General features: G+C 37.5%; 1 protein-coding gene across 1 annotated transcript in view; it reads right to left on the bottom strand.

The window, feature by feature from the left end:
• The window catches only part of TTC23 (tetratricopeptide repeat domain 23), a 110972-nt gene that overhangs the window by 72794 nt on the left and 14496 nt on the right, over positions 1–23682 (bottom strand). Inside the window, exon 2 of the mRNA XM_065872089.1 lies at positions 5776–5975. Coding sequence (XP_065728161.1) covers positions 5776–5955 — 180 coding nt within the window. The 5' untranslated portion in view covers positions 5956–5975. The remainder of the gene's footprint in view (positions 1–5775; positions 5976–23682) is intronic.

Raw genomic sequence — 23682 nt, 5'->3', positions numbered from 1 at the left:
ATTTATTGCCTCTAGAGACAGGAAGTTTAGGGAATGGCTTCCTTGAAGACACACAGCAAATGAATACAGTGTATGAGAAAGAAAGAAGTGATGAAAACATTGAGAAGTCTTGATAGACAGTTTGCCAAAAAGAGAGGAGGATCTGATCTGATGGCGAATCTGTCCCAACCACAAGTTTCCAAGGAAGGACTATATGCAGTCTGAGAGTCAGCCTCCCAGATCAGAGCCTTGGTCCTCACTACCTGCATCGGGGACCAGTGCACAGAAAGAGCAGCCTGTCCTCCCTCTGCTTTCATATTTGCTAGGATGTGTAGTCTAGATACTGCCTTTTGATTTTCCAACCTTTATCCTGCCAGTTCCAGTGGCTTTAGCCAACAGGCATGGGTAGCAGGTAGACAGAAGAGAAGTATCAGTAGGAAGACAATTTCAGAACTGGGATGAGCCTTGGAAATAATCTAGTCTGATCACCTCAATTTAAAGAAGAAATGTAAGGCCAGAGAGGTGAGATGATTTATCACCGAGTGGTAGAGTCAGAACTCACAGTCAAGCTCCCTAATGCAAAGTCCAGGTCTCTTCCCACAACATCATTCTTGAGTTACCTGAATTTCTTAAACTTCTTAATATTAAAATATGCAACTCTGAGGATCAGTAAGTCTGGCTATACATATTTTAAAATGGGTATTTAATACCCAGATCTTGGTGTCTAAATATCAATGCTATTCTCTTCTAAGAGGAACCAGCACTCCCTGAATCCACAGCTGGAGCAGGGAAATACAAGATGAACCTGAAAAATCTTATTGTGTCAGAAGTTAAAGAAAGAAGCATGGGAACATATCAAGGACTCAGAAGCCAGCTTGAAGGGGCTCCCACTGGCAAATACAAAATAATTTAAGTTTTGATGATGATAATGGATTGTAACATATTTGTAAAACAGGATTTCTTGAACCCATACTGATATAAATAAATGAACAATAAAGTGTGAAGAAGGAAAAGCTCTTCCTCATAAAAAGAATGCCAACAAACAAACGTTGAAAGAATGCTGAAGTCAGAGAATCACCATTTGACAAACATCGTAGTAATAGCTAATTCAGGTGAGAATCATCAATGGATGCTATAAACTAGGGGGTGAAGTTTTAATGAGGAATAGGATATGTTCACAGTATCAATGAATCTCCCCACAAAATATTAATTACAAAGGGAAGAATAATAATTCTACAGTGAAAAAATCTTCCAGATAGCTCCTTAAACCAAGCGATCAAATTTAGCCTCATAGTAATGAGACAAACGACATCGTACACCTCCTAATATGATGCACTGAGAAGGGCCCTATGTCAGGTCTGTGGGATTTCTGCCCCAAATGCATAATCTGAATCTAATCATAAGGAAACACATGACAAATTCAAATTGGGAGGTATTCTACAAAATAATTGGAGTGTATATTTGTGGCCCCTGCCAAATTCATATGTTGAAGCCCTAACTCTCACTGTAGTATTTGGAGATAGGGCCTCTAAGGCTGTAATTAGGGTCAAATGAGGTTATAAAGGTGGGGCCCTGATCAATAGGATTAGTGTACTTATAAGAAGAGACACCTTTCTCTCCCCCTTCCCCCACACGCACAAAGAAGAGGCCATGTGAGGACACAGCTAGAAGGTGGTGGTCTGCAACCCAAGGGGAGAGCTCTTACCAGACGCCAGCCCTGCTGACACCTTGATCTTGGACTTCCAGTCTCCAGAACTGTGAGGAGTACATTTCTGTTGTATAGGCCACCCAGTCTGTGGTGTTCTATTACAGCAGCCCAAACAGACTAATACAGTACTTTTCACAAATACTAAGATTGTGAAAGACAAAGACAGCCTAAGTAACTGCTCTAACTGTTGACTATAGTCAACATGACTTCATGGATTGGACCATGGCTGACTTTTTTTCTATAAAAGATATTATTGAAATAATTAGAGAAATATGGATAATGTTTGTAGATTAGATAATAATATATATCAATTTCCTAATTTCAATCATTGTACTATGGTTATGTAGGAGAATATCCTTTATTCTTGGGAAATAGGCACTGACGTATTTAGGGGTAAAGGATCATACATTTGTAACTTACTCTCAGATATTCAGAAAAATAATGACAGAGAGAGAGAGTGAGAAATAAAGAAATAAATTAAATGTTAACAACTGGTATATCTTGTAACTTTTCTATAAGTCTGAAAGTATTTTAAAATAAAAAATTACCAAAGAATGGTATTTTAAGAAGCAAATTATGTCATATTAATATTTTCCTAAAAACATTAAGGCTTCCTAGAGCACTTAACTTAAGCTGCCTCTCCAACTACATTTCATGTCAGCCTGAAGCTTCCTATCATCACTTCAAACATAGTCATGCTCATGCCAAACTTATAAATTTTATGGCTGCTGTTCCCTCTCCCTAGAACTCCTTTCCCTGAGCTCCTCCATGCTGGCTCCTTCTCTTCTTTAGGTGTCAGCTCAGATGTCACCTCCTCAATGAGGCCCTCCCTTACCTAAGATAGGCCCACTCTGTTTCCTCCATAGCACTTAGCACAATCTCTACTTCACTGGTTTATTTACAATGTCCCCTCAGCTCCATGAGGGCAGGCAAGCTGTTTGTCCTGTTCACTGCTGAATCCAAGGATTCCTCATCTGAACGGCAGAACACAAAAAATGCTTTGATATCATTCTACGTGCATAGAAGAGAAGTTAATTCTTTATATACACCAAATGCAGATGGCCAACAAACACATGAAAAGATGCTCAACATCACTAATTATTAGAGAAATACAAATCAAAAGTACAATGAGGTATCACCTCTCACCAGTCAGAATGGCCATCATCAAAAAACCTACAAACAATAAATGCTGGAGAGGGTGTGGAGAAAAGGGAACCCTCATACACTGCTGGTGGGAATGTAAATTGATACAGCCACTATGGAAAACAGTACGCAGGTTCCTTAAAAAACTAAAAATAGAACTACCATATGACCCAACAATCCCACTACTGGGCATATACCCAGAGAAAACCATAATTCAAGAAAACACATGCACCCCAATGTTCATAGCAGCACTATTTACAATAGCCAGGACATGGAAGCAACCTAAATGTCTATCAACAACCTAAATGTCTATCTTCTTTATCCAGCAAATGGATAAAGAAGATGTGGCACATATATACAATGGAATATTACTCAGCCATAAAAAGGAATAAAATTGGGTCATTTGTAGATACATGGATGGACCTAGAGAGTGTCATACAGAATGAAGTAAGTCAGAAAGAGAAAAGCAAATATCATATAATAACACATATATGTGGAATCTAGAAAAATGGTATAGATGATCTTATTTGCAAAGCAGAAATAGAGGCAGAAACATAGAAAACAAATGTATGGATACCAAGGGGGAAAGGGATGGGGTGGGAGGAATTGGGAGACTGGGATTGACACATATACAGTATTGATACTATGTACAAAATAGACAACTGATGGGAACATACTGTATAGCACAGGGAACTCTACCTAATGCACTGTGGTAACCTAAATGGGAGGGAAGTCCAAAAGGGAGGGGATATCTGTACATGTATGGCTGATTCATTTTGTTGTGCAGTGGAGGCTAGCAAAACATTGCAAAGCAGCCATACTCCAATACAAATTAATAATTATATATATATGTGTGTATATATATATATATATACACCAAATGCCTTAGGACATTAAGGCTTAGTTCTCTTGCAGACCTCTGGTTGAGAAAGGCTGCCAGCTGAGGCCGACATAGCACCCAGCCTGGCACATAGTAGGTACTAAATAAATATCTGCTGCATAATGAATAAGCACACCTTCAAAACTGAATTCACACCTTCTCTCCATAATCTTGCTCTTCTTCCTGTATTCATTACAATAACAAAGGGCTCTGACAAGCCTTGGGTCACCCAGGCTGGCTGAGCCCTAAGTCAGGAATTGCACACACCCCTCTCTGGCTCACTCTTGCCTCTCCAACCCCTATGTCCCCTCCAGTTACCAGGTTTCATTGATTCATATGTCCAAATTCTTATCAAAAGATCTCAGCATTTTGCAACTAGAGATTATCATACTAAGTGAAGTAAGTCAGAAAGAGAAAGACAAATACCATATGATATCACTTATGTGTGGATTCTAAAATATGACACAAATGAACCTATCTATGAAACAGAAACAGAATCACAGACATAGAGAACAGACAGGCGGTTGCCAAGGGGAAGGGGATTGGGGGAGGGATGGACTGGGAGTTTGGGATTAGCAGATGCAAACTAATATGTATAGAATGTATATATATTTATATATATATAGAATACATATAATATAAAAAACAAGGTCCTACTGTATAACACAGAGAACTATAATCAATATCCTATGATAAACCATAATGGAAAAGAATATTAAAAAAAGAATGTATATATATGAATAACTGAATCACTTTGCTGTATAGCAGAAGTTAATACAACATTGTAAATCAACTATACTTCAAATAAAAAAAAAAAGATCTCAGCATTTCTAGTGACTCTGCCATATATCAGGCCCTTGCCAGGATTATTGCAAATATCCTGCAAAATGGCCCTCCTCCTCCAGTTTACCTCCCTTCTCTTCCTCCACCACCCAGTTATCTGAGGTCTGAGGGATCATTCCAGACACTCAGACTTGCTCATGGCCCTCTTCTGCTTATAATCCTATGACAGTCTCTTCTGCTTATAATCCTATGACAGTCTCCAGCACCCTGAGAAGAAAATCTAAACTTTTCCTGGGTGTTGAACACCTTCTGGTCCCAGCTCCCGTCCAAAATCCAACCTCATTTGCTGCCCTGTGTAACTAAAGCCTCCATCCCAGATAGTTCCATATAGTTCCCCAAGCAGCCTGTGCACCCTCAGACCCATCTGCCACCTCTGTCCAGAACGTTATTGTCCTCTCTCCTACCTGGGGCCAGCTCCTAAGTACTGTTATCAGTGCAGTCCAAATAACTCCCATCCCAAGAAGCATGCCTTAAGTGCTGTCCCTCCTCCAACTCCAGCCCATCCCTCCTCCCCTCACTCCCCATGCTTTGCATCTATACCACCTAAGCTTGTGTTTGTCACAGAACTTATGCTGATTACCATTATCCATCTATCTCCCCAACCAGACCATGAATCCCTCTGAGGCAGAGGCTGTAGCTTTCCCATCTGTGCCCCCAGCACTTGCACAGCACCTGGCACACATTAGGCATACAGTAAATTTTTGTGAATAAATGGACAAATAGGGTCTGACACATAAGAGGTGGTAGAGAAATACACATTGAATGAATGAGTAAATGAATAAAACTTTGAAGAGAGATGGGAAAGAAGTATGCAGAGAACAAGATTAGGAACCTAAGAAATATAAACTCCATGAGAGCAGAAACTTCATCTGCTTTGTCCTGTATTCCAGTGCCTAGACCTGGCACACAGGAGGAGCTCAATAAATATTTACTGACTGATGGAAAAAGACTGTAGTAGGTCAAATCACAACCAGTCAGTCTACTGTACACTTGCCAGAGGTCAGGGAAAACTTGTTTCTTCATTTGTGCACTCATTCAGCAAACATAATGTTGACTGTGCCAAGTGCTGGGCTTGGAGTCCTGAGGTACTACACCCACTCATACTATGAAAAAGGCACTGTCATATTTTCTCTTGTACCAAACTCCTGAGAGTAGGAATGCAACCTAAAGTATCCTACTTCTCAATTACCAGAGTACAGGTATAAAAAGAAAGGCTCCTTACCTCATGACTGCTAGAATAAGACTTTGCTTTCTCTTCACAGAGATGGAGTTTCTCGCGAGGAGGCTGAAACAGTGCTGTCTGAGGCAGCTTGTTTTGGAGCATTTTTCTAGGTGTTATGCTGACGGCAGCAACAATTTCATCCAGGTGGTTGGATATGTGAGTTTCCTCTGATTCTTGCATATTTTTATATACATTATCCTCTAATTTTTAAATAAGGAAATGAAGGTGTTAATGATAATTTCCATAGTTACTTTTAGAAATACACATTTTTTTCTAGAAATTGAGACTAGAATCTAAGAAACTTTCAACACTATACTCATGACTTCTTTGAAATAAGTAGCATTCTATCCAAAAAGATCCTAGTGGCTAGTACTAACTTCTTTCAGACTGATTTCAAGTTTTAACTAGACCAAACATTCTTTGTTCTCACTCTATATCATATGTATATATATGTACGTGTATACACACATACTGATATATTTTATATATTATATATGATATATGTATCTATATATTATATATGGTATATATGCATATGTATACATATAAGTAGGAATCAGCTGAGCCTAAACAGTTCTCAAAGAGCTCAGATTAGATCTGTTGAATCCCGTGACCTTGAAAACAGGAAAAAATGACATGTTAAACTTTCACTTCCAGACAAGATGGAGTAATAGGGATGAGATTTATCCTCTTGCCCGAAGTCACCAACCAATTAACAAACAACAACAACAAAAAACAACCCATAGGCAAAAAAGGTATGAAACAATGGTTTTCAAGAGACAGGACAACAGACTTGAGAAATGGAAGAAAGAAACAAAGTGAGACCCATGATTGTCCCAGGTTATTGCTTTGAAAAAGTTTCTAGAACATGCAGGTTGGACTATCTGAGTTGAGGAAATAGAGTAGAGCATCTGGGGAGACCAAGGTGGCTGGAGTTCACAGGACAGATTACTAGAGAGGATAGAGCTGCACAGAGAGGACCCCAGAGATTAGCACCCCTCAAGTATGGGGAGAGAATACTGACCAGCATGTGTGTAAGAAAACTACTTGAGTCTGGAGAAAGACTCCTCTGTCTGGTGCTCACCAAGGCTGGTGCCTGTTCTCACTGACCAGACTGGAAAAACTCGTAATTCATGAGGTACACCGTAAAATTGTCACAAGGGTTTTGTCTCAGTAATGGGGATTAGCCCTAGAGTGAACCCTGCTTAGATCCACTTAACAAACCATGAAAGTAAGACCTAAAAGAATAAAACTGTTTCCAAGTAACTTAACTGTATCAGAGGACAAAACTCAAGGATGTTCATAGGAATGCAAAAATAGCCAGCATTAAACAAGGTAAAATTCATATAATCTGACGTCCAAAGAAAGATCACCAGGCATGTAAATAGGCAAGAAAACATGGCCCATAATGAGAAGAATAATCAGTCAAAACTGACCCAGAACTGACCCAGATATTAAGTTAGCAGAGAAGAATATTAAAGGTTATTATAATTGTATTCCATATGTTTAAGAAGTTAACTAGAGACACAGACTATAAAAAGACCCAAAATGAACTTCTAGATAAGAAAATTATACGTGAGATGAAAAATACACTAGACAGATTAATGAGAGATTAGATATTACAGATGAAAAGATGCATGAACTTGCAGACACAGCAATAGAAACAATCTTTTAAAAAATCAGTGAGCTGTGAAACAACTTCAAATTGCCTAATACACACATAATTTGAGTCCCTAAAGGAAAGCAGATTGTAGTGGGGACAAAAAAAAGTGTTTGAAGAAATAACGGCCAAAATGTTTCCAAATTTGAGGAAAAGTAAAAACCCAGAGATTCAAGAAGCTAAATGAAAACTAAACACAAGAAGCATAAAGGAAACTACACCAAGATACATCATAACCAAATTGCTCAAAACCATGATAAAGAGAAAATATTAAAAGTAGTCAGAAAAATGGACATATTAGTACTAAAAAGAAAGATGATGATAGCAGGTTTCTCGGAGGAAATAAAGCACATGAGAAGACAGTGAAGAACCATATTTAAAGTATGGACCGAAAAAAAATTGTCAAGCTAGAATTCCGTACCAGTGAAAATATCTTTCAAGATCAAAATCTGAAAGAAATCATCACCAGTGGGACTTCCCTGGTGGCGCAGTGGTTAAGAATCCTCCTGCCAATGCAGGGACACAGGTTCAAGCCCTGGTCCAGGAAGATCCCACATGCTGCAGAGCAACTAAGCCCATGCGCCACAACTACTGAGCCTGTGCTCTAGAGCCCATGAGCCACAACTACTGAGCCTGCGTGCCACAACTACTGAAGCCTGCGCACAGAAAGCCTGTGCTCCACATCAAGAGAAGCCACTGCAATGAGAAGCCCACACACTACAACGAAGAGTAGCCCCCATTAGCCGCAACTAGAGAAAGCCCACCCACAGCAACAAAGACCCAATGAAGTCAAAATAAATAAATTAATTTAAAAAAAGTCATCACCAGCAGATTTGCACACCAATGTTCCCAAGAAATATTAAGTGAAGTCTTTCAAAAGGAAGAAAAATGATAACAAATGGAAATATAGATCTACACAAAGGAATTAAGAACAATGAAAAAGATACTTACATGGGCAAATATGTAAGACATATTTTCATATTATTTCATATATTTTCATATTTCATATATTTTCATATTATTTAAATCTCTTTAAAAGATAATTGGGCAGAGGAGTAAGACATGGAGATCATCCTTCCTCCCCACAAATACATCAGAAATACATCTACATGTGGAACAGCTCTTAGAGAATACCTACTGAATGCTGACAGAAGACCCCGGACTTCCCAAAAGGCAAGAAAATTCCCACGTACCTGAGTAAGGCAAAAGAAGAAAGAGAAAACAGAGACAAAAGAATAGGGATGGGACCTGCACCTCTGGGAGGGAGCTGTGAAGGAAGAAGAGTTTCCACACACTAGGAAGCCCCTTCACTGGTAGAGACGCGGGGTGTGGGGGGGAAGCTTTGGAGCCATGGAGGAGAGCGCAGCAACAGGGGTGCAGAGGGCAAAGCGGAGAGATTCCCGCCCAGAGGATTGGTGTGGACCAGCACTCACCAGCCCGAGAGGCTTGTCTGCTCACCCGCCAGGGCTGGTGGGGGCTTGGAGCTGAGGCTCTGGCTTTGGAGGTCAGATCCCAGGGAGAGGACGGGGGTTGGCTGCATGAACACAGTCTGAAGGGGGGCTAGTGTGCCACAGCTAGCCGGGAGGGAGTCCAGGAAAAAGTCTGGACCTGCCTAAGAGGCAAGAGACCATTGTTTCAGGGTGCACGAGGAGAAGGGATTCAGAGCACCGCCTAAATGAGCTCCAGAGATGGGTGCGAGCTGCAGCTATCAGTGTGGACATCAGAGACTGGCATGAGAAGCTAAGGCTGCTGCTGTAGCCACCAAGAAGCCTGTGTGCAAGCACAGGTCACTAACCACACCTTCCCTCCCCAGAGCCTGTGCAGCCCGCCACTGCCAGGGTCCCGTGATCCAGGGACAACTTCCCTGGGAGAACACACAGCATGCCTCAGGCTGTTGCAAAGTCACGCTGGTCTCTGCCACCACAGGCTCGCCCCGCATTCCGTACACCTCCCTCCCCCAGGCCTAGTGAGCCAGAGTCCCCTAATCAGCTGCTCCTTTAACCCCATCCTATCTGGGGGAAGAAGAGATGCCCTCAGGCAACCTACACGCAGAGGTGGGGCCAAATCCAAAGGTGAACCCCAGGAGCTGTGTGAACAAAGAAGAGAAAGGGAAATTTCTCCCAGCAGCCTCAGGAGCAGTGGAGTAAATCTCCACAATCAACTTGATGTACCCTGCATCTGTGGAATACCTGAATAGACAAGGAATCATCCCAAACTTGAGGCAGTGGACTTTGGGAGCAACTGTAGACTTGGGGTTTGCTTTCTGCATCTAATTTGTTTCTGGTTTTATGTTTATTGTAGTTTAGTATTTAGAGTTTATTATCATTAGTAGATTTGTTTATTGATTTGATTGCTCTCTTTCTTTTATATATATATATATTTTTTCTTCATTTTTCTCTTTTTGTGAGTGTGTATGTGTATGCTTCTTTGTGTGATTTTGTTTGTATAGCTTTGCTTTCACCATTTGTCCTACAGTTCTGCCTGTCTGGTCGTTTTTGTTTGGTTTGTTTTTTTAGTATAGTTTTTAGTGCTTGTTATCATTGGTGGATTTGCTTTTTGGTTTGGTTGCTCTCTTCTTTCTTTCTTCCTTTTTAAAAATTTTTAATAATTAAAAAAATTATTTTAATAACTTTCTGTCCTTCCTTCCATCCTTCCTTCCTCCCTCTCTCTCTTTCTTTCTTTTTACCTCCCTTTTCTTCTGAGACTTGTGGCTGACAGGGTCTTGGTGCTCCAGCGGGGTGTCAGGCCTGAGCCTCTAAGCTGGGAGAGCTGAGTTCAGGGCATTGGTCCACCAGAGACCTCCTGGTTCCACGTAATATCAAATGGCAAAAGCTCTCTCATGGATCTCCATCTCAATGCTAAGACCCAGCTGCAATCAACAACCAGCAAGCTACAGTGCTGGACACCCTATGCCAAACAACTAGCAGGACAGGAACACAATCCCACCCATTAGCAGAGAGGCTGCCTAAAATAATAATAAGGCCACAGACACCCCAAAACACACCACCAGACGTGGTCCTGCCCACCAGAAATACAAGATCTAGCCTCATCCACCAGAACACAGGCACCAGTCCCCTCCACCAGGAAGCCTACACAACCCACTGAACCAAACTTAGCCACTGGGGGCAGACACCAAAAACAATAGGAATTATGAACCTGCAGCCTGTGAGAAGGAGACCCCAAACACAGTAAGTTAAGCAAAATGAGAAGACAGAGAAACACACAGCAGATGAAGGAGCAGTGTAAAAACTCACCAGACCAAACAAATGAAGAGTAAATAGGCAGTCTACCTGAAAAAGAATTCAGAGCAATGAGAGCAAAGATGATCCAAAATCTTGGAAACAAAATGGAGAAAATACAAGAAATGTTTAACAAGGACCTAGACTAACTAAAGAGCAAACAAACAATGATGAACAACACAATAAATGAAATTAAATATGCCCTAGAGGGAACCAATAGCAGAATAACTGAGGCAGAAGAACAGATAAGTGACCTGGAAGATAAAATAGTGGAAATAACTAGCACAGAGCAGAAAAAAGAAAAACAAATGAAAAGAACTGAGGACAGTCTCAGAGACCTCTGGGACGACATTAAATGCACCAACATTCGAATTATAGGGGTCCCAGAAGAAGAAGAGAAAAAGAAAAGGACTGAGAAAATATTTGAAGAGATTATAGTTGAAAACTTCCTTAATATGGAAAAGGAAATAGTCAATTATGTCCAGGAAGCACAGAGAGCCCCATACAGGATAAATCCAAGGAGAAACACGCCAAGACACATATTAATCAAACTAGCAAAAATTAAACACAAAGAAAAAATATTAAAAGCAGCAAGGGAAAAACAACAAATAACATACAAGGGAATCCCTATAAGGTTAACAGCTGATCTTTCAGCAGAAACTCTGCAAGCCAGAAGGGAGTGGCAGGACATATTTAAAGTGATGAAAGGGAAAAACCTACAACCAAGATTACTCTACCCAGCAAGGATCTCATTCAGGTTTGACGGAGAAATTAAAACCTTTACAGACAAGCAAAAGCTAAGAGAATTCAGCACTACCAGACCAGCTTTACAACAAATGCTAAAGGAACTTCTCTAGGCAGGAAACACAAGAGAAGGAAAAGACCTACAATAAAAAACCCAAAACAATTAAGAAAATGGTTATAGGAACATACATATCGATAACTACCTTAAATGTAAATGGATTAAATGCTCCAACCAAGATTGGCTGAATGGATACAAAAACAAGACCCATATATATGCTGTTTGCAAGAGACCCACTTCAGACCAAGGGACACATAGACTGAAAGTGAGGGGATGGAAAAAGAAATTCCATACAAATGGAAATCAAAAGAAAGTTGGAGTAGCAATTCTCATATTAGACAAAGTAGACTTTAAAATAAAGACTATTACAAGAGCCAAAGAAGGACACTACCTAATGATCAAAGGATCAATCCAAGAAGAAGATATAACAATTGTAAATATTTATGCACCCAACATAGGAGCACCTCAATACATAAGGCAAATGCTAACTGCCATAAAAGGGGAAATTGACAGTAACACAATCATAGTAGGGGACTTTAACACCCGACTTTCACCAATTGACAGATGATCAAAAATGAAAATAAATAAGGAAACACAAGCTTTAAGTGATACATTAAACAAGATGGACTTAATTGATATTTATAGGACATTCCATCCAAAAACAACAGAACACATTTTCTTCTCAAGTGCTCATGGAACATTCTCCAGGATAGATCATATCTTGGGTCACAAATCAAGCCTTGGTAAATTTAAGAAAATTGAAAATGTATCAAGTATCTTTTCCAACCACAATGCTCTGAGACTAGATATAAATTACAGGAAAAAATATGTTAAAAATACAAACACATGGAGGCTAAACAACACACTATTAAATAACCAAGAAATCAAAGAGGAAATAAAAAAATAGCTAGACGCAAATGACAATGAAAATACGATGACCCAAAACCTATGGGATGCAGCAAAAGCAGTTCTAAGAGGGAAGTTTATAGCAATACAATCCTACCTCAAGAAACAAGAAACATCTCAAATAAACAACCTAAACTTACACCTAAAGCAATTAGAGAAAGAAGAACAAAAAACCCCCAAAGTTAGCAGAAGGAAAGAAATAATAAATATCAGATCAGAAATAAATTTAAAAAGAAATGAAGGAAATGATAGCAAAGATCAATAAAACTAAAAGCTGGTTCTTTGAGAAGATAACCAAAATTGATAAACCATTAGCCAGACTCATCAAGAAAAAAAGGGAGGAGACTCAAATCAATAGAATTAGAAATGAAAAAGGAGAAGTAATAACTGACACTGAAGAAATACAAAGGATCATGAGAGATTACTACAAGCAACTCTATGCCAATAAAATGGACAACCATGAAGAAATGGACAAATTCTTAGAAAAGCACAACCTTCCAAGACTGAACCCAGAAGAAATAGAAAATATACACAGACTAATCACAAGCACTGATACTGAGACTGGGATTAAAAATCTTCCAACGAACAAAAGCCAAGGACCAGATGGCTTCACAGGTGAATTCTATCAAACATTTAGAGGAAGGTTAACACCCAACCTTCTCAAGCTCTTCCAAAATATAGCAGAGGGCGGAACACTCCCAAACTCATTCTATGAGGCCACCATCACCCTGATACCAAAACCAGACAAAGATGTCACAAAGAAAGAAAACTACAGGCCAATATCACTGATGAACATAGATGCAAAAATCCTCAACAAAATACTAGCAAACAGAATCCAACAGCACATTAAAAGGGTCATACACCATGATCAAGTGAGGTTTATCCCAGCAATGCAAAGATTCTTCAATATACGCAAATCAATCAATGTGATGAATCATATTAACAAACTGAAGGAGAAAAACCATATGATCATCTCAATAGATGCTAAAAAGCTTTGACAAAATTCAACACCCATTTATGATAAAAACCCTCTAGAAAGTAGGCATAGTGGGAACTTACCTCAACATAATAAAGGCCATATATGAGAAACCCAAAGTCAACATCGTTCTCAATGGTGAAAAACTGAAACCATTTCCACTAAGATCAGGAACAAGACAAGGATGTCCACTCTCACCACTATTATTCAACATAGTTTTGGAATTTTTAGCCACAGCAATCAGAGAAGAAAAAGAAGTAAAAGGAATCCAAATTGGAAAAGAAGTAAAGCTGTCACTGTTTGCAGATGACATGATACTGTACATAGAGAATCCTAAAGATGCTACCAGAAAACTACTAGAGGTAATCAATGAATTTGGTAAAGTAGCAGGATACAAAATTAATGCACAGAAATCTCTTGCATTCTTATACATTAAGATTTTATACACTGAAAAATCTGAAAGAGAAATTAACGAAAATCTCCCATTTAACGTTGCAACAAAAAGAATAAAATACCTAGGAATAAACCTACCTAAGGAGAAAAAAGACCTGTACGCAGAAAACTATAAGACACTGATGAAAGAAATTAAAGACGTTACAAACACATGGAGACATATACCGTGTTCTTGGATTGGAAGAATCAGCATTGTGAAAATGACTATACTACCCAAAGCAATCTACAGATTCAATTGAATCCCTATCAAACTACCAATGGCATTTTCCACAGAACTAGAACAAAAAATTTCACAATTTGTATGGAAACACAAAAGACCCCAAACAGCCAAAGCAATCTTGAGAAAGAAAAATGGAGCTGGAGGAATCAGACTCCCGGACTTCAGACTACTGCAAAGCTACAGTAATCAAGACAGTATGGTATTGGCACAAAAACAGAAATATACATCGATGGAAAAAGATAGAAAGCCCAGAGATAAACCCACACAAATATGGTCACCTTTCTTTTGATAAGGAGGGAAGAATATACCATGGAGAAAAGAGAGAGCCTCTTCAATAAGTGGTGCTGGAAAAACTGGACAGCTATGTGCAAAAGAATGATATTAGAACCATTCTTAACACCATACACAAAAATAAAGTCAAAATTGATTAAAGACCTAAATGTAAGGCCAGACACTATCAAACTCTTAGAGGAAAACATAGGCAGAATACTCTATGACATAAATCACAGCAAGATCCTTTTTGACCCACCTCCTAGAGAAATGGAAATAAGAACAAAAATAAACAAATGGAACCTAATGAAACTTAAAAGCTTTGCACAGCAAAGGAAACCATAAACGAGATGAAAAGACAACCCTCAGAATAGGAGAAAATATTTGCAAGTGAAGCAACTGACAAAAAATTAATCTCAAAAATTTACACACAGCTCATGCAGCTCAATATAAAAAAATTAAACAACCCAATCCAAAAATGGGCAGAAGATCTAAATAGACATTTCTCCAAAGAAGATATACAGATTGCCAACAAACACATGAAAGGCTGCTCAACATTACTAATCATTAGAGAAATGAAAATCAAAAGTACAATGAGGTATCACCTCACACCAGTCAGAATGGCCATCATCAAAAATATCTACAAACAACAAATGCTGGAGAGGGTGTGGAGTAAAGGGAACCCTTTTGCACTGTTGGTGGGAATGTAAATTGATACAGTCACTATGGAGAACAGTATGGAGGTTCCTCAAAACACTAAAAGTAGAACTACCATATGACTCAGCAATCCCACTACTGGGCATATACCCTCAGAAAACTATAATTCAAAGAGAGTCATGTACCACAATGTTCATTGCAGCTCTATTTACAATAGCCAGGACATGGAAGCAACCTAAGTGTCCATCCACAGATGAATGGATAAAGAACATGTGGTACATATATACAATGGAATATTACTCAGCCATAAAAACAAATGAAATTGAGTTATTTGTAGTGAGGTGGATGGACCTAGAGTCTGTCATACAGAGTGAAGTAAGTCAGAAAGAGAAAAACAAATACCGTATGCTAACACATATATATGGAATCTTAAAAAAAAAAGTGGTTCTGAAGAACCTAGGGGCAGGACGGGAATAAAGACACAGATGTAGAGAATGGATTTGAGTACATGGGGAGTGTGAAGGGTAAGCTGGGACGAAGTGATAAAGTCGCATGGACATATATACACTACTAAATGTAAAACAGATAGCTAGTGGGAAACAGCTGCATAGCACAGGGATATCAGCTCGATGCTTTGTGACCACCTAGAGGGGTGGGATAGGGAGTGTGGGAACGAGACGCAAGAGGGAGGAGACATGGTTATATATTTATATGTATAGCTGATTCACTTTGTTATAAAGCAGAAACTAACACACCATTGTAAAGCAATTATACTCCAATAAAGATGTTAATGAAAAATAAAAAGATAATCAACTATTTAAACAAAAAAATGTACCATGGGGCTTATAACATATATATATGTGTGTGTGTATATATATATATATATGTGTGTGTGTGTGTGAAATGTATGACCAAAGTTGTATAAAGACTAAGAGGGGCGGATGGAACTGTGAAGTTCTTATACTGTATGTGTAATGGTATATTACTTGAAGGTAGACTGAGATAAGTTAAAAATGTATAGTATAAACACTATAGCAACTATTAAATTAAAATAATGATTTACAGGTAACAAGCCAACAAAGGAGATAATAATATAGTCATAAAAATAATCCAATAGAAAAAAGAGGGGAAAGGGAACAAAGAGCAGCTAGGACAAATAGCCAATAAATAGCAAGGTATGATAGACTTAAATCTAACTATAACAATAACAACATTAAATGTAAATGATCTAAACACCCCAATTAAGAGAAAGACATTGACAGATTGGATAAAAATGCAAAACCCAACAATATGTTGCCTATAAGAAATTCAGAGACACTAAGATTAGAAGTAAAAGAATGGAAAATAATATTCTAAAATTAATCAGAAACAAACTTGGAGTATCTATATTAATATCAAAGTAGATTTTACAGTAAAGAATATTACCTTAAGGAAGTTCATTTCATTATGATAAAGGGTCAATTATTCAAGAGGACATAACCATCTCAAGTGTTAATGTACCTAATAACAGTTTCAATATATAAGACCCCAAACTGATGAAACTGCAAGGAGAAATGATCAAATCCTCAATTATAGTCAGAGATTTAAATACCTTGTTGTCAATAATTGGTACACCAAGTAGGCAGAAAATCAGTAAAGGATACCGAAGACTTGAACTACATCATCAACCAACTTGATTTGGCATTTACTATAACACTCTACCAAAAAGCATAGAATATCCATTCTTTTCAAGTGTATATGGGCATTAACTAAGACAGATTCTATCCTTGGTCATGAAACAAGTTTCAGTAAATTTATAAGGATTCAAGTCATACAAAGTACATTCTATGACCACAAGGGATTAAGTTATAAATCAGTAACAGAAAGATATCTGGAAAATGTCCAAATATTTAGAAACTAAATAACATTTTTCCAAAAAAAAAAAGCCCCATGGGTCAAAGAAGACATCAAAAAGGATATTTGAAAGTAGTTTAAACTGAATGAATATAAAAAGACAACATACAAGAATTGGATAATGCCGCTAAAGCAGGCATTATAGGGAAATTTATAGCATTAAATGCCTGTATTAGAAAAGTAAAATAAAAAAATCTCAAAATCATGGTCTTAAACTTTACCTTTAATGACTAGACAAGGAAGAGCAAATTAAACTCAAAGTAGGCATAAGAAAAGAATAAAATAAATAATAAAGCCAAATTCACAAATTAAAGTAGAAAAATGGAGAAAAACCAATGAAACCAAAACCTGGTTTTCTGAGACCAATGATGCTGATAAATCTCTAACCTGACTAATCAGAAAAAAAGGAAAGAAGACACAAATCACCAATATCATGAATGAGAGAGATACCATCACTGCAGATTCTACAAATGTTAAAAGATTAATATGGGAATGTTATGAACATGTATGCCAATAAATTTGACAACTTAGATGAATGGAAAAATTCCTTTAAAGACACAAAATACTAAAGCTCACTGAAGAAAAAATATATACCTGACTAGCCCTATGTCTATTAAAGAAACTGAATTTGTATTTTAAAAACCTTAAAAAAACAAAACAAAAGAAACAAATAAAAACCTCTAGGCCAAAAAAAAAAAAAAACAAACCTCTAGGCCTAGATGGCTTCAATAGTAAATTCTACCAGATATCTAAGGAAGATATAATACCAATTCCATACAACCTCTTTCAGAAAATTGAAAATGAGAATATTTCCTAACTCATTCTATGAGACCCTCATATCAAAACAAGACAAATATATTACAAGGAAAGAAAATTTCAGATCAATATGCCTCAGGAACATAGATGCAAAAATTTAAAGTAAAATTTTAGCAAATTAAACCCAGTGATAAATAAAAAGGAAAATACATCATGACCAAGTAGAGTTTATCTCAGAAATGTAAGATTGGTTTAACATTCAAAAAGCAGTCAATGTAATTCATAACATTAATAAAGTAAAAAAGAAAAACTGTACAATCATCTTGATCAGCACACAAAAAGAACATGACAAAATCTAATATCCATTTATGATTTTAAAAAATCCTTACAAAGTAGTAATAGAATTGTACTTCCTCAACCTGATAAAGGGCACCTGTGAAAAACCTACAGCTAAATTAGTGAAAAACTGAAGACTCTTCCCCTAAGGGAAGGACAAGGAGGTTCACTCTCAACACTTCTATTTAACATTGTACTGGAGGTTCTAGCCAGTGCAATCAATCAAGAAAAAGAAATAAAAGGCAACCAAATCAGAAAGGAAAAAGTAAAACTGTCTTAAGTCACAGACAGTATACCTCTATTATCATCTGTGTAGAAAATCTGATGGAATATGAAGAAAATCTCCTAGAATAAGTGAGTTGAACAAGGTTATAGAATATAAGAGCACTATACAAAGATTATATTTCTATACATTAGCAAATTGAAATGAAAATACAATACTACATGCAATAGCATCAAAATATGAAATAAGTAATAAAGCTGCATTATTTAATTAAAGATGAATATGACTTGCACAGTTAAAACTTCAAAACATAGCTGGGAGAAATTAAAGAAGACTTAAACATTTACCATGTCCATGGGTTGGAACACTCAATATTATTAAGATGTCAATTCTCCACAAGTTGATCTATAGATTGAAAGCCTTCCCAATCCAAGTCCTTGCATTTCTTTTTTTAAATAGAAATCAACAAACTATTTCTAAAGTTCATATGAAAATTCAAAGGACCTAGAACACTCAAAACAACTTTGTAAAAGAACAAAGTCAGAGGACAAACACAACTTTTATCAAGATTTATTATAAAGCTATAGTAACCAAGGCAGTTTGGTATTGCTGTCAAGATAGACAAATAGATGAATGGAACAGAATGGAGAGTCCAAAAATGGATGCCTGCATACATAAACAATTGATTGTTGACAAAGCTGCAAAGGCAATTCATAGTCTGTTCAACAAATGGTGCTATAACAACTGGATGTTCACGTGTAAAATCAAAACAAAACAAAATAAAAATCTTTGATCCATACCTTACAGCATGTACAAGAATTAACTCAAAATGAAACATAGACCTCTATAAGAAAATCTTTGTGACCTTGGACTAGACATAGATTACATATATATGACACACAAAAATTCATAAAAAGAATAAAATGACAAATTGGACTTCAAAAATTAAAAATGTCTGCTCTTCATAGAAACTGTGAAGAGGATAAAAAGACAAGTCATGGGCTGGGAGAAAATATTTACAAAATATGTATCTAATAAAGGACTTATATCTTGAACATATAAAGAATTCTCAAAACTCAATAATAAGAAAACAAACAGCTCACTATAAAATAGGCAAAATATTTTAACACTTATTTCATCAAAGAAGATATATCAGTAACAAATAGGCACACGAAAAGATGCTCAACATCACTAGTCATTAGGGAAATGCAGTGAGATACTACTCATAACAATTAAAATAACTAAAATTTAAAAGTCTGTATTAAGTGCTGGTGTGGAGGTGGAACAACTAGAACTCTCATACATGTTGGTAGGAATGTAAAATGGTACAACCACTATGGTAAACAGCTTGGCAGTTTCTTAGTAAGTTATGATCTGTCCATTTCACTCCTAGGAATTTACACAAAAGAAATGAAAGCATATATCCATACAAAGACTTATGTACAAATGTTCATAGGAATTTTCTAATAGCCCAAAACTAGAAACAACCCAAATGTCCATCAATAGTTAAATGGATAAAAAAACTGGCATAGCTATATAATGAAATATTACTCAGCAATATAAAGGAACAGATATGCTACAACGTGAATGAATCTCAAAATAGTTATGCTGGGCTTCCCTGGTGGCGCAGTGGTTGAGAGTCCGCCTGCCGGTGCAGGGAACGTGGGTTCGTGCCCCGGTCTGGGAAGATCCCACATGCAGCGGAGCGGCTGGGCCCGTGAGCCATGGCCACTGAGCCTGCACGTCTGGAGCCTGTGCTCCACGATGGGAGAGGCCACAACAGTGAGAGGCCCGCGTACCGCAAAAAAAAAAAAAAAAAAAAAAAAGTTATGCTAAGTCCAAGAAGCCAGACCAAAGAGAGTACATACCGTATGAGTCTATTTATATAAAATTCTAGGAAATGAACATCAGTGTTTAGTGACTAGATCAGTGGTTGTCTCAACCTGAAGGGCGTGAGATGGTGGAGTGTTGGGGCAAGGAGGAGATGTGGGGAGGAGTGGGATGGAGAGATTACAAAGGGGCATGAGGATATTTTGGGGGGTGATGGATATGTTCATTTTCTTGATTGTGGTGGTAGTTTCATGTGTGTATATATATTCATGTGTGTTTTTCAGATTGCGCACTTTTATGTCAGTTAATAAAGCTGTTTTAAAAAACCATATATATTTATCAGCCTTTCAGAGATCCCTCCCCATTAACACTACTCCCCATGTGGATACTTCAAACTCCACTTCTATAATTTACTATGGATAACTTATTTAAAATTTCACCTTATTGTCATTCATTTATTTATTCATTCAACAAATATTTATTGGATTCCTATTATAAGCAATGCTAGAAGAGTGGGTAGTGGTAAGACCCCAGAAATGTGAACATTTTCTGTTGCTGCAACTCAGCTAGTTTGATTGAAAAGATTTCAGAGAACAAGGGCAGAGAAGAGAAAGCATCCCAAGTAGAGTGAATAATTAGCAAAGGCTCAGGGGTGTTAAGTGAAATGGGTATATGACTAACTGCTGGTGGTTCAGTTTGGCTGGTATGTTTGGGGGCTATAGGGGCCATGGATGTAGAATAGGATTTTCCAAACCAATCTCTGTAGTTCACTAGAGTCACAAGACATTAATGCACAATCTATGAGGAAAGGTTACTGCCAAAGATGACCAAATAAGCTGGGAAACACAAATATTGGTTCCACAAAAGAAGGGTTCTAGGATCAAATAAATAGATAAACGTGAACAGGTTTCTTCACATTTTCTCAAAGGCTTTAATGTGGTGTAATTCCTTGTGAATATACTGCAGAGGGGTATAGTATGTAGCACTTTCCCTAACTTTTTTGACCATGAAATCTTCTTTTTCTAGAGCATCTATTAAATCTTATGCAACCATATTTTGAGCATTGTTTGGGAGACCCTTGAGGTAGAGGAAAAGTAGAAGGGTGAAGCGATGTTTAGAAGACATTGATCTCAGGCTAATAGTTTGACTGACTATTTGGCAGGTAGTGGTGAGCCCCTGAAGGTTTTCATCAGGAAAGAGAAATGAAAATGCTCCTATGAGACTGATCTGTAATTAGTAGACAAATATATTATAATGGAAACCACTGGAGGGAAAGTGATTTTCAAACTTCACATATTCTAGTACCTTAACATATCTGTATTCTGCCTGCAATATTGTTAACTTTTTCTTTGAATCTGCACAGTTTTTAAAATCTAAAATACTTGCTTCAGTTTCATCTTAATAAACAATAAGTGACATTATGAGTTTGATGTTATATTTTCTCCTAATACACTTTAAAATAAAAACATACATATTAATATTTAGTATTTGTGCTCCACCTAACATCACATTAAGCATCACGAAATGTAAGCACTACACACTTCAGGAATTTCTAAATTTGAGCAATGTTTCATGACCATTTTTAACCATGATCCATCACTCAAGAAGATTTCATCAAGTTTTACTTTCTATAGTTTATATTCTGACAAAGTAGGCATTTTCCCTAAAAATAAAATGAGAATATTCTATATGGTTCTTAAAACTTCCCCCAAGAAACTCTGATACTTCTTCAGTAAATGAATATGGTCCTGAAGCCATCTTCTTACCACGAGTTGAAAAAAATCACTGGGTGAGTATGTTACTGCAATTGTAGAGAATGAATTCAGGTGCATAGTAGCAGGGGGAAGGAAAGCGCAGGGAAGGGAGGGATGAGGGGGATTACGGAAAGGAATAATTATTGTAATTTGAGAGCTACTTGGATGTAAAAATTAAAGAAGGGGGACAATCAAGATGGACTCTTGATATTTTCAATCTGAGACTCTGGAATAGGGCTTGGCACATTTTGGCAATGGGACAAATCCTGCCCAGTCTGTTTTTATAACTAAAGCTTTATTGGAACACAGCCCTGTTCATTCACTTACATGCTGTCTATGGCTGCTTTCACAATACAACAGCAGAGGTGAAGAGTTGTAACAAAAACCCTATGGCCCTCATGGCCTAAAATATTTACTGTCTGTCTCTTCACAGAAAATGTTTACCAACCCTTAAAAGTGGTGATGTCATGAACAGAAGTAGCGAGATAGAGAGCAATTATCCTATTGATTAGACAATCAATTTGGTCTCAGTCAGATTGAATTTGAGGTTATGGAAGAAAGTTTATATGTAATGTCTAATTTAGTAGTTAGAAACAGGTCACTAGTTCTGAATGACACCTTTAAAGTTAATAATTTTTCCTTTTCTTTAAAAAATTATAAATTATTCCATGCCTATTTCCAAATAAGATTTGAGATGGCTACAGGCAAGTGTTGAAGTGTGCCCTCTCCTTAATAATCCAAAATAGAGCTTTACATTTTCACCAGGAAGGAAGTAGGAGCTTTTCTTTTCTTCATAAAGCAATACAGAATGAAAATATCAAACATAGCAGGAAGGAACAAGCCTAAGGTCAAACTATGAGAAAGATACAGAGCCTGAACTATAATCCGGGCAAACCTCTCATTCCTGGGTAGCCCTTCAAAATGTGAAAAGCGAATCTTTCAGGTTCAACATCTAAGCTTTGCCTAAGCCACATGGTACAGAGGCTCCAATTCTAATCTGTTGGCTGACTTTTGTTTTATAATAAGCTCTTGCCCTATTGGCAAGATGAGACAAACAATTCAGTAGGTGCTGTGGTCTAGAGAAACAGCTGTAGCTTGGGATGGGGAATCTGAGATTCCAGAACCTGTGCTGTCCCAGCTACTCATGTAATGTGGGAAATACCCAGAACAGATATTTACATAACACTTTATACTTTCACATATTTTATCTCATGTGGCCCTTACCATAGCCATGTGAGGTACAGAGGCAGGTATGATTATCCCTATTTTATAAATGAGGACAATGAAGCTGAGAGATGTTCAATTACTTGCCCTATGTTGCATGGCCAGAATCAGGACCCTGGTCTTCTAATAATTTGGTGGTTTCCCACCACACCATTCACCCTTTCACTGACCACAATCTATAACAGTAGGAATCAAATGCTTTTGCTTTGTAAACCTAAGAATGCAATTTTAAAGTAATCACATTTTAACAATCAGAAAATGCAATATCTTTACCAGATTTTACCACACTTTCTTCTGTTTAGGGGAAGCAGAGGTGAAATTCTAAAAGCTACATAAGTAATATGTCCTGCAGTATTTGCTATTCTGGGCCTCTGAACCTAGTGTTAAACTTTGAAACTGATTTTTCTTTTTCTTTTTCATTTTTTTTCTCAACTTTTGGTTTGTTTCATGGTCTCTCTTAATAGTGAATCCTTAAAACAGAGGTTATAATCTGAGTACTCACATGTTGGATCTAATCCCTTTACTTCCCTTTTTTTTCCTTTTGGCCAGTTAAAAAGTTGAGCCATTATTTAAAAATTAGAAGTTGCACATAAAGATCTAGATTTCTAGATTTCTGGCTTCCTTTGAAGACACCTAACACTTGTCAACACTGGGCCTATGTCACCACAGGCAACAATTAGGTGGGGGAGGAGGTGAGAGGCCCCTGGA

The sequence above is a fragment of the Phocoena phocoena genome, chromosome 2, assembly GCF_963924675.1.
Source record: "Phocoena phocoena chromosome 2, mPhoPho1.1, whole genome shotgun sequence".
Taxonomy (NCBI): domain Eukaryota; kingdom Metazoa; phylum Chordata; class Mammalia; order Artiodactyla; family Phocoenidae; genus Phocoena; species Phocoena phocoena.
This window is presented reverse-complemented; position numbering and strand designations above follow the sequence as displayed.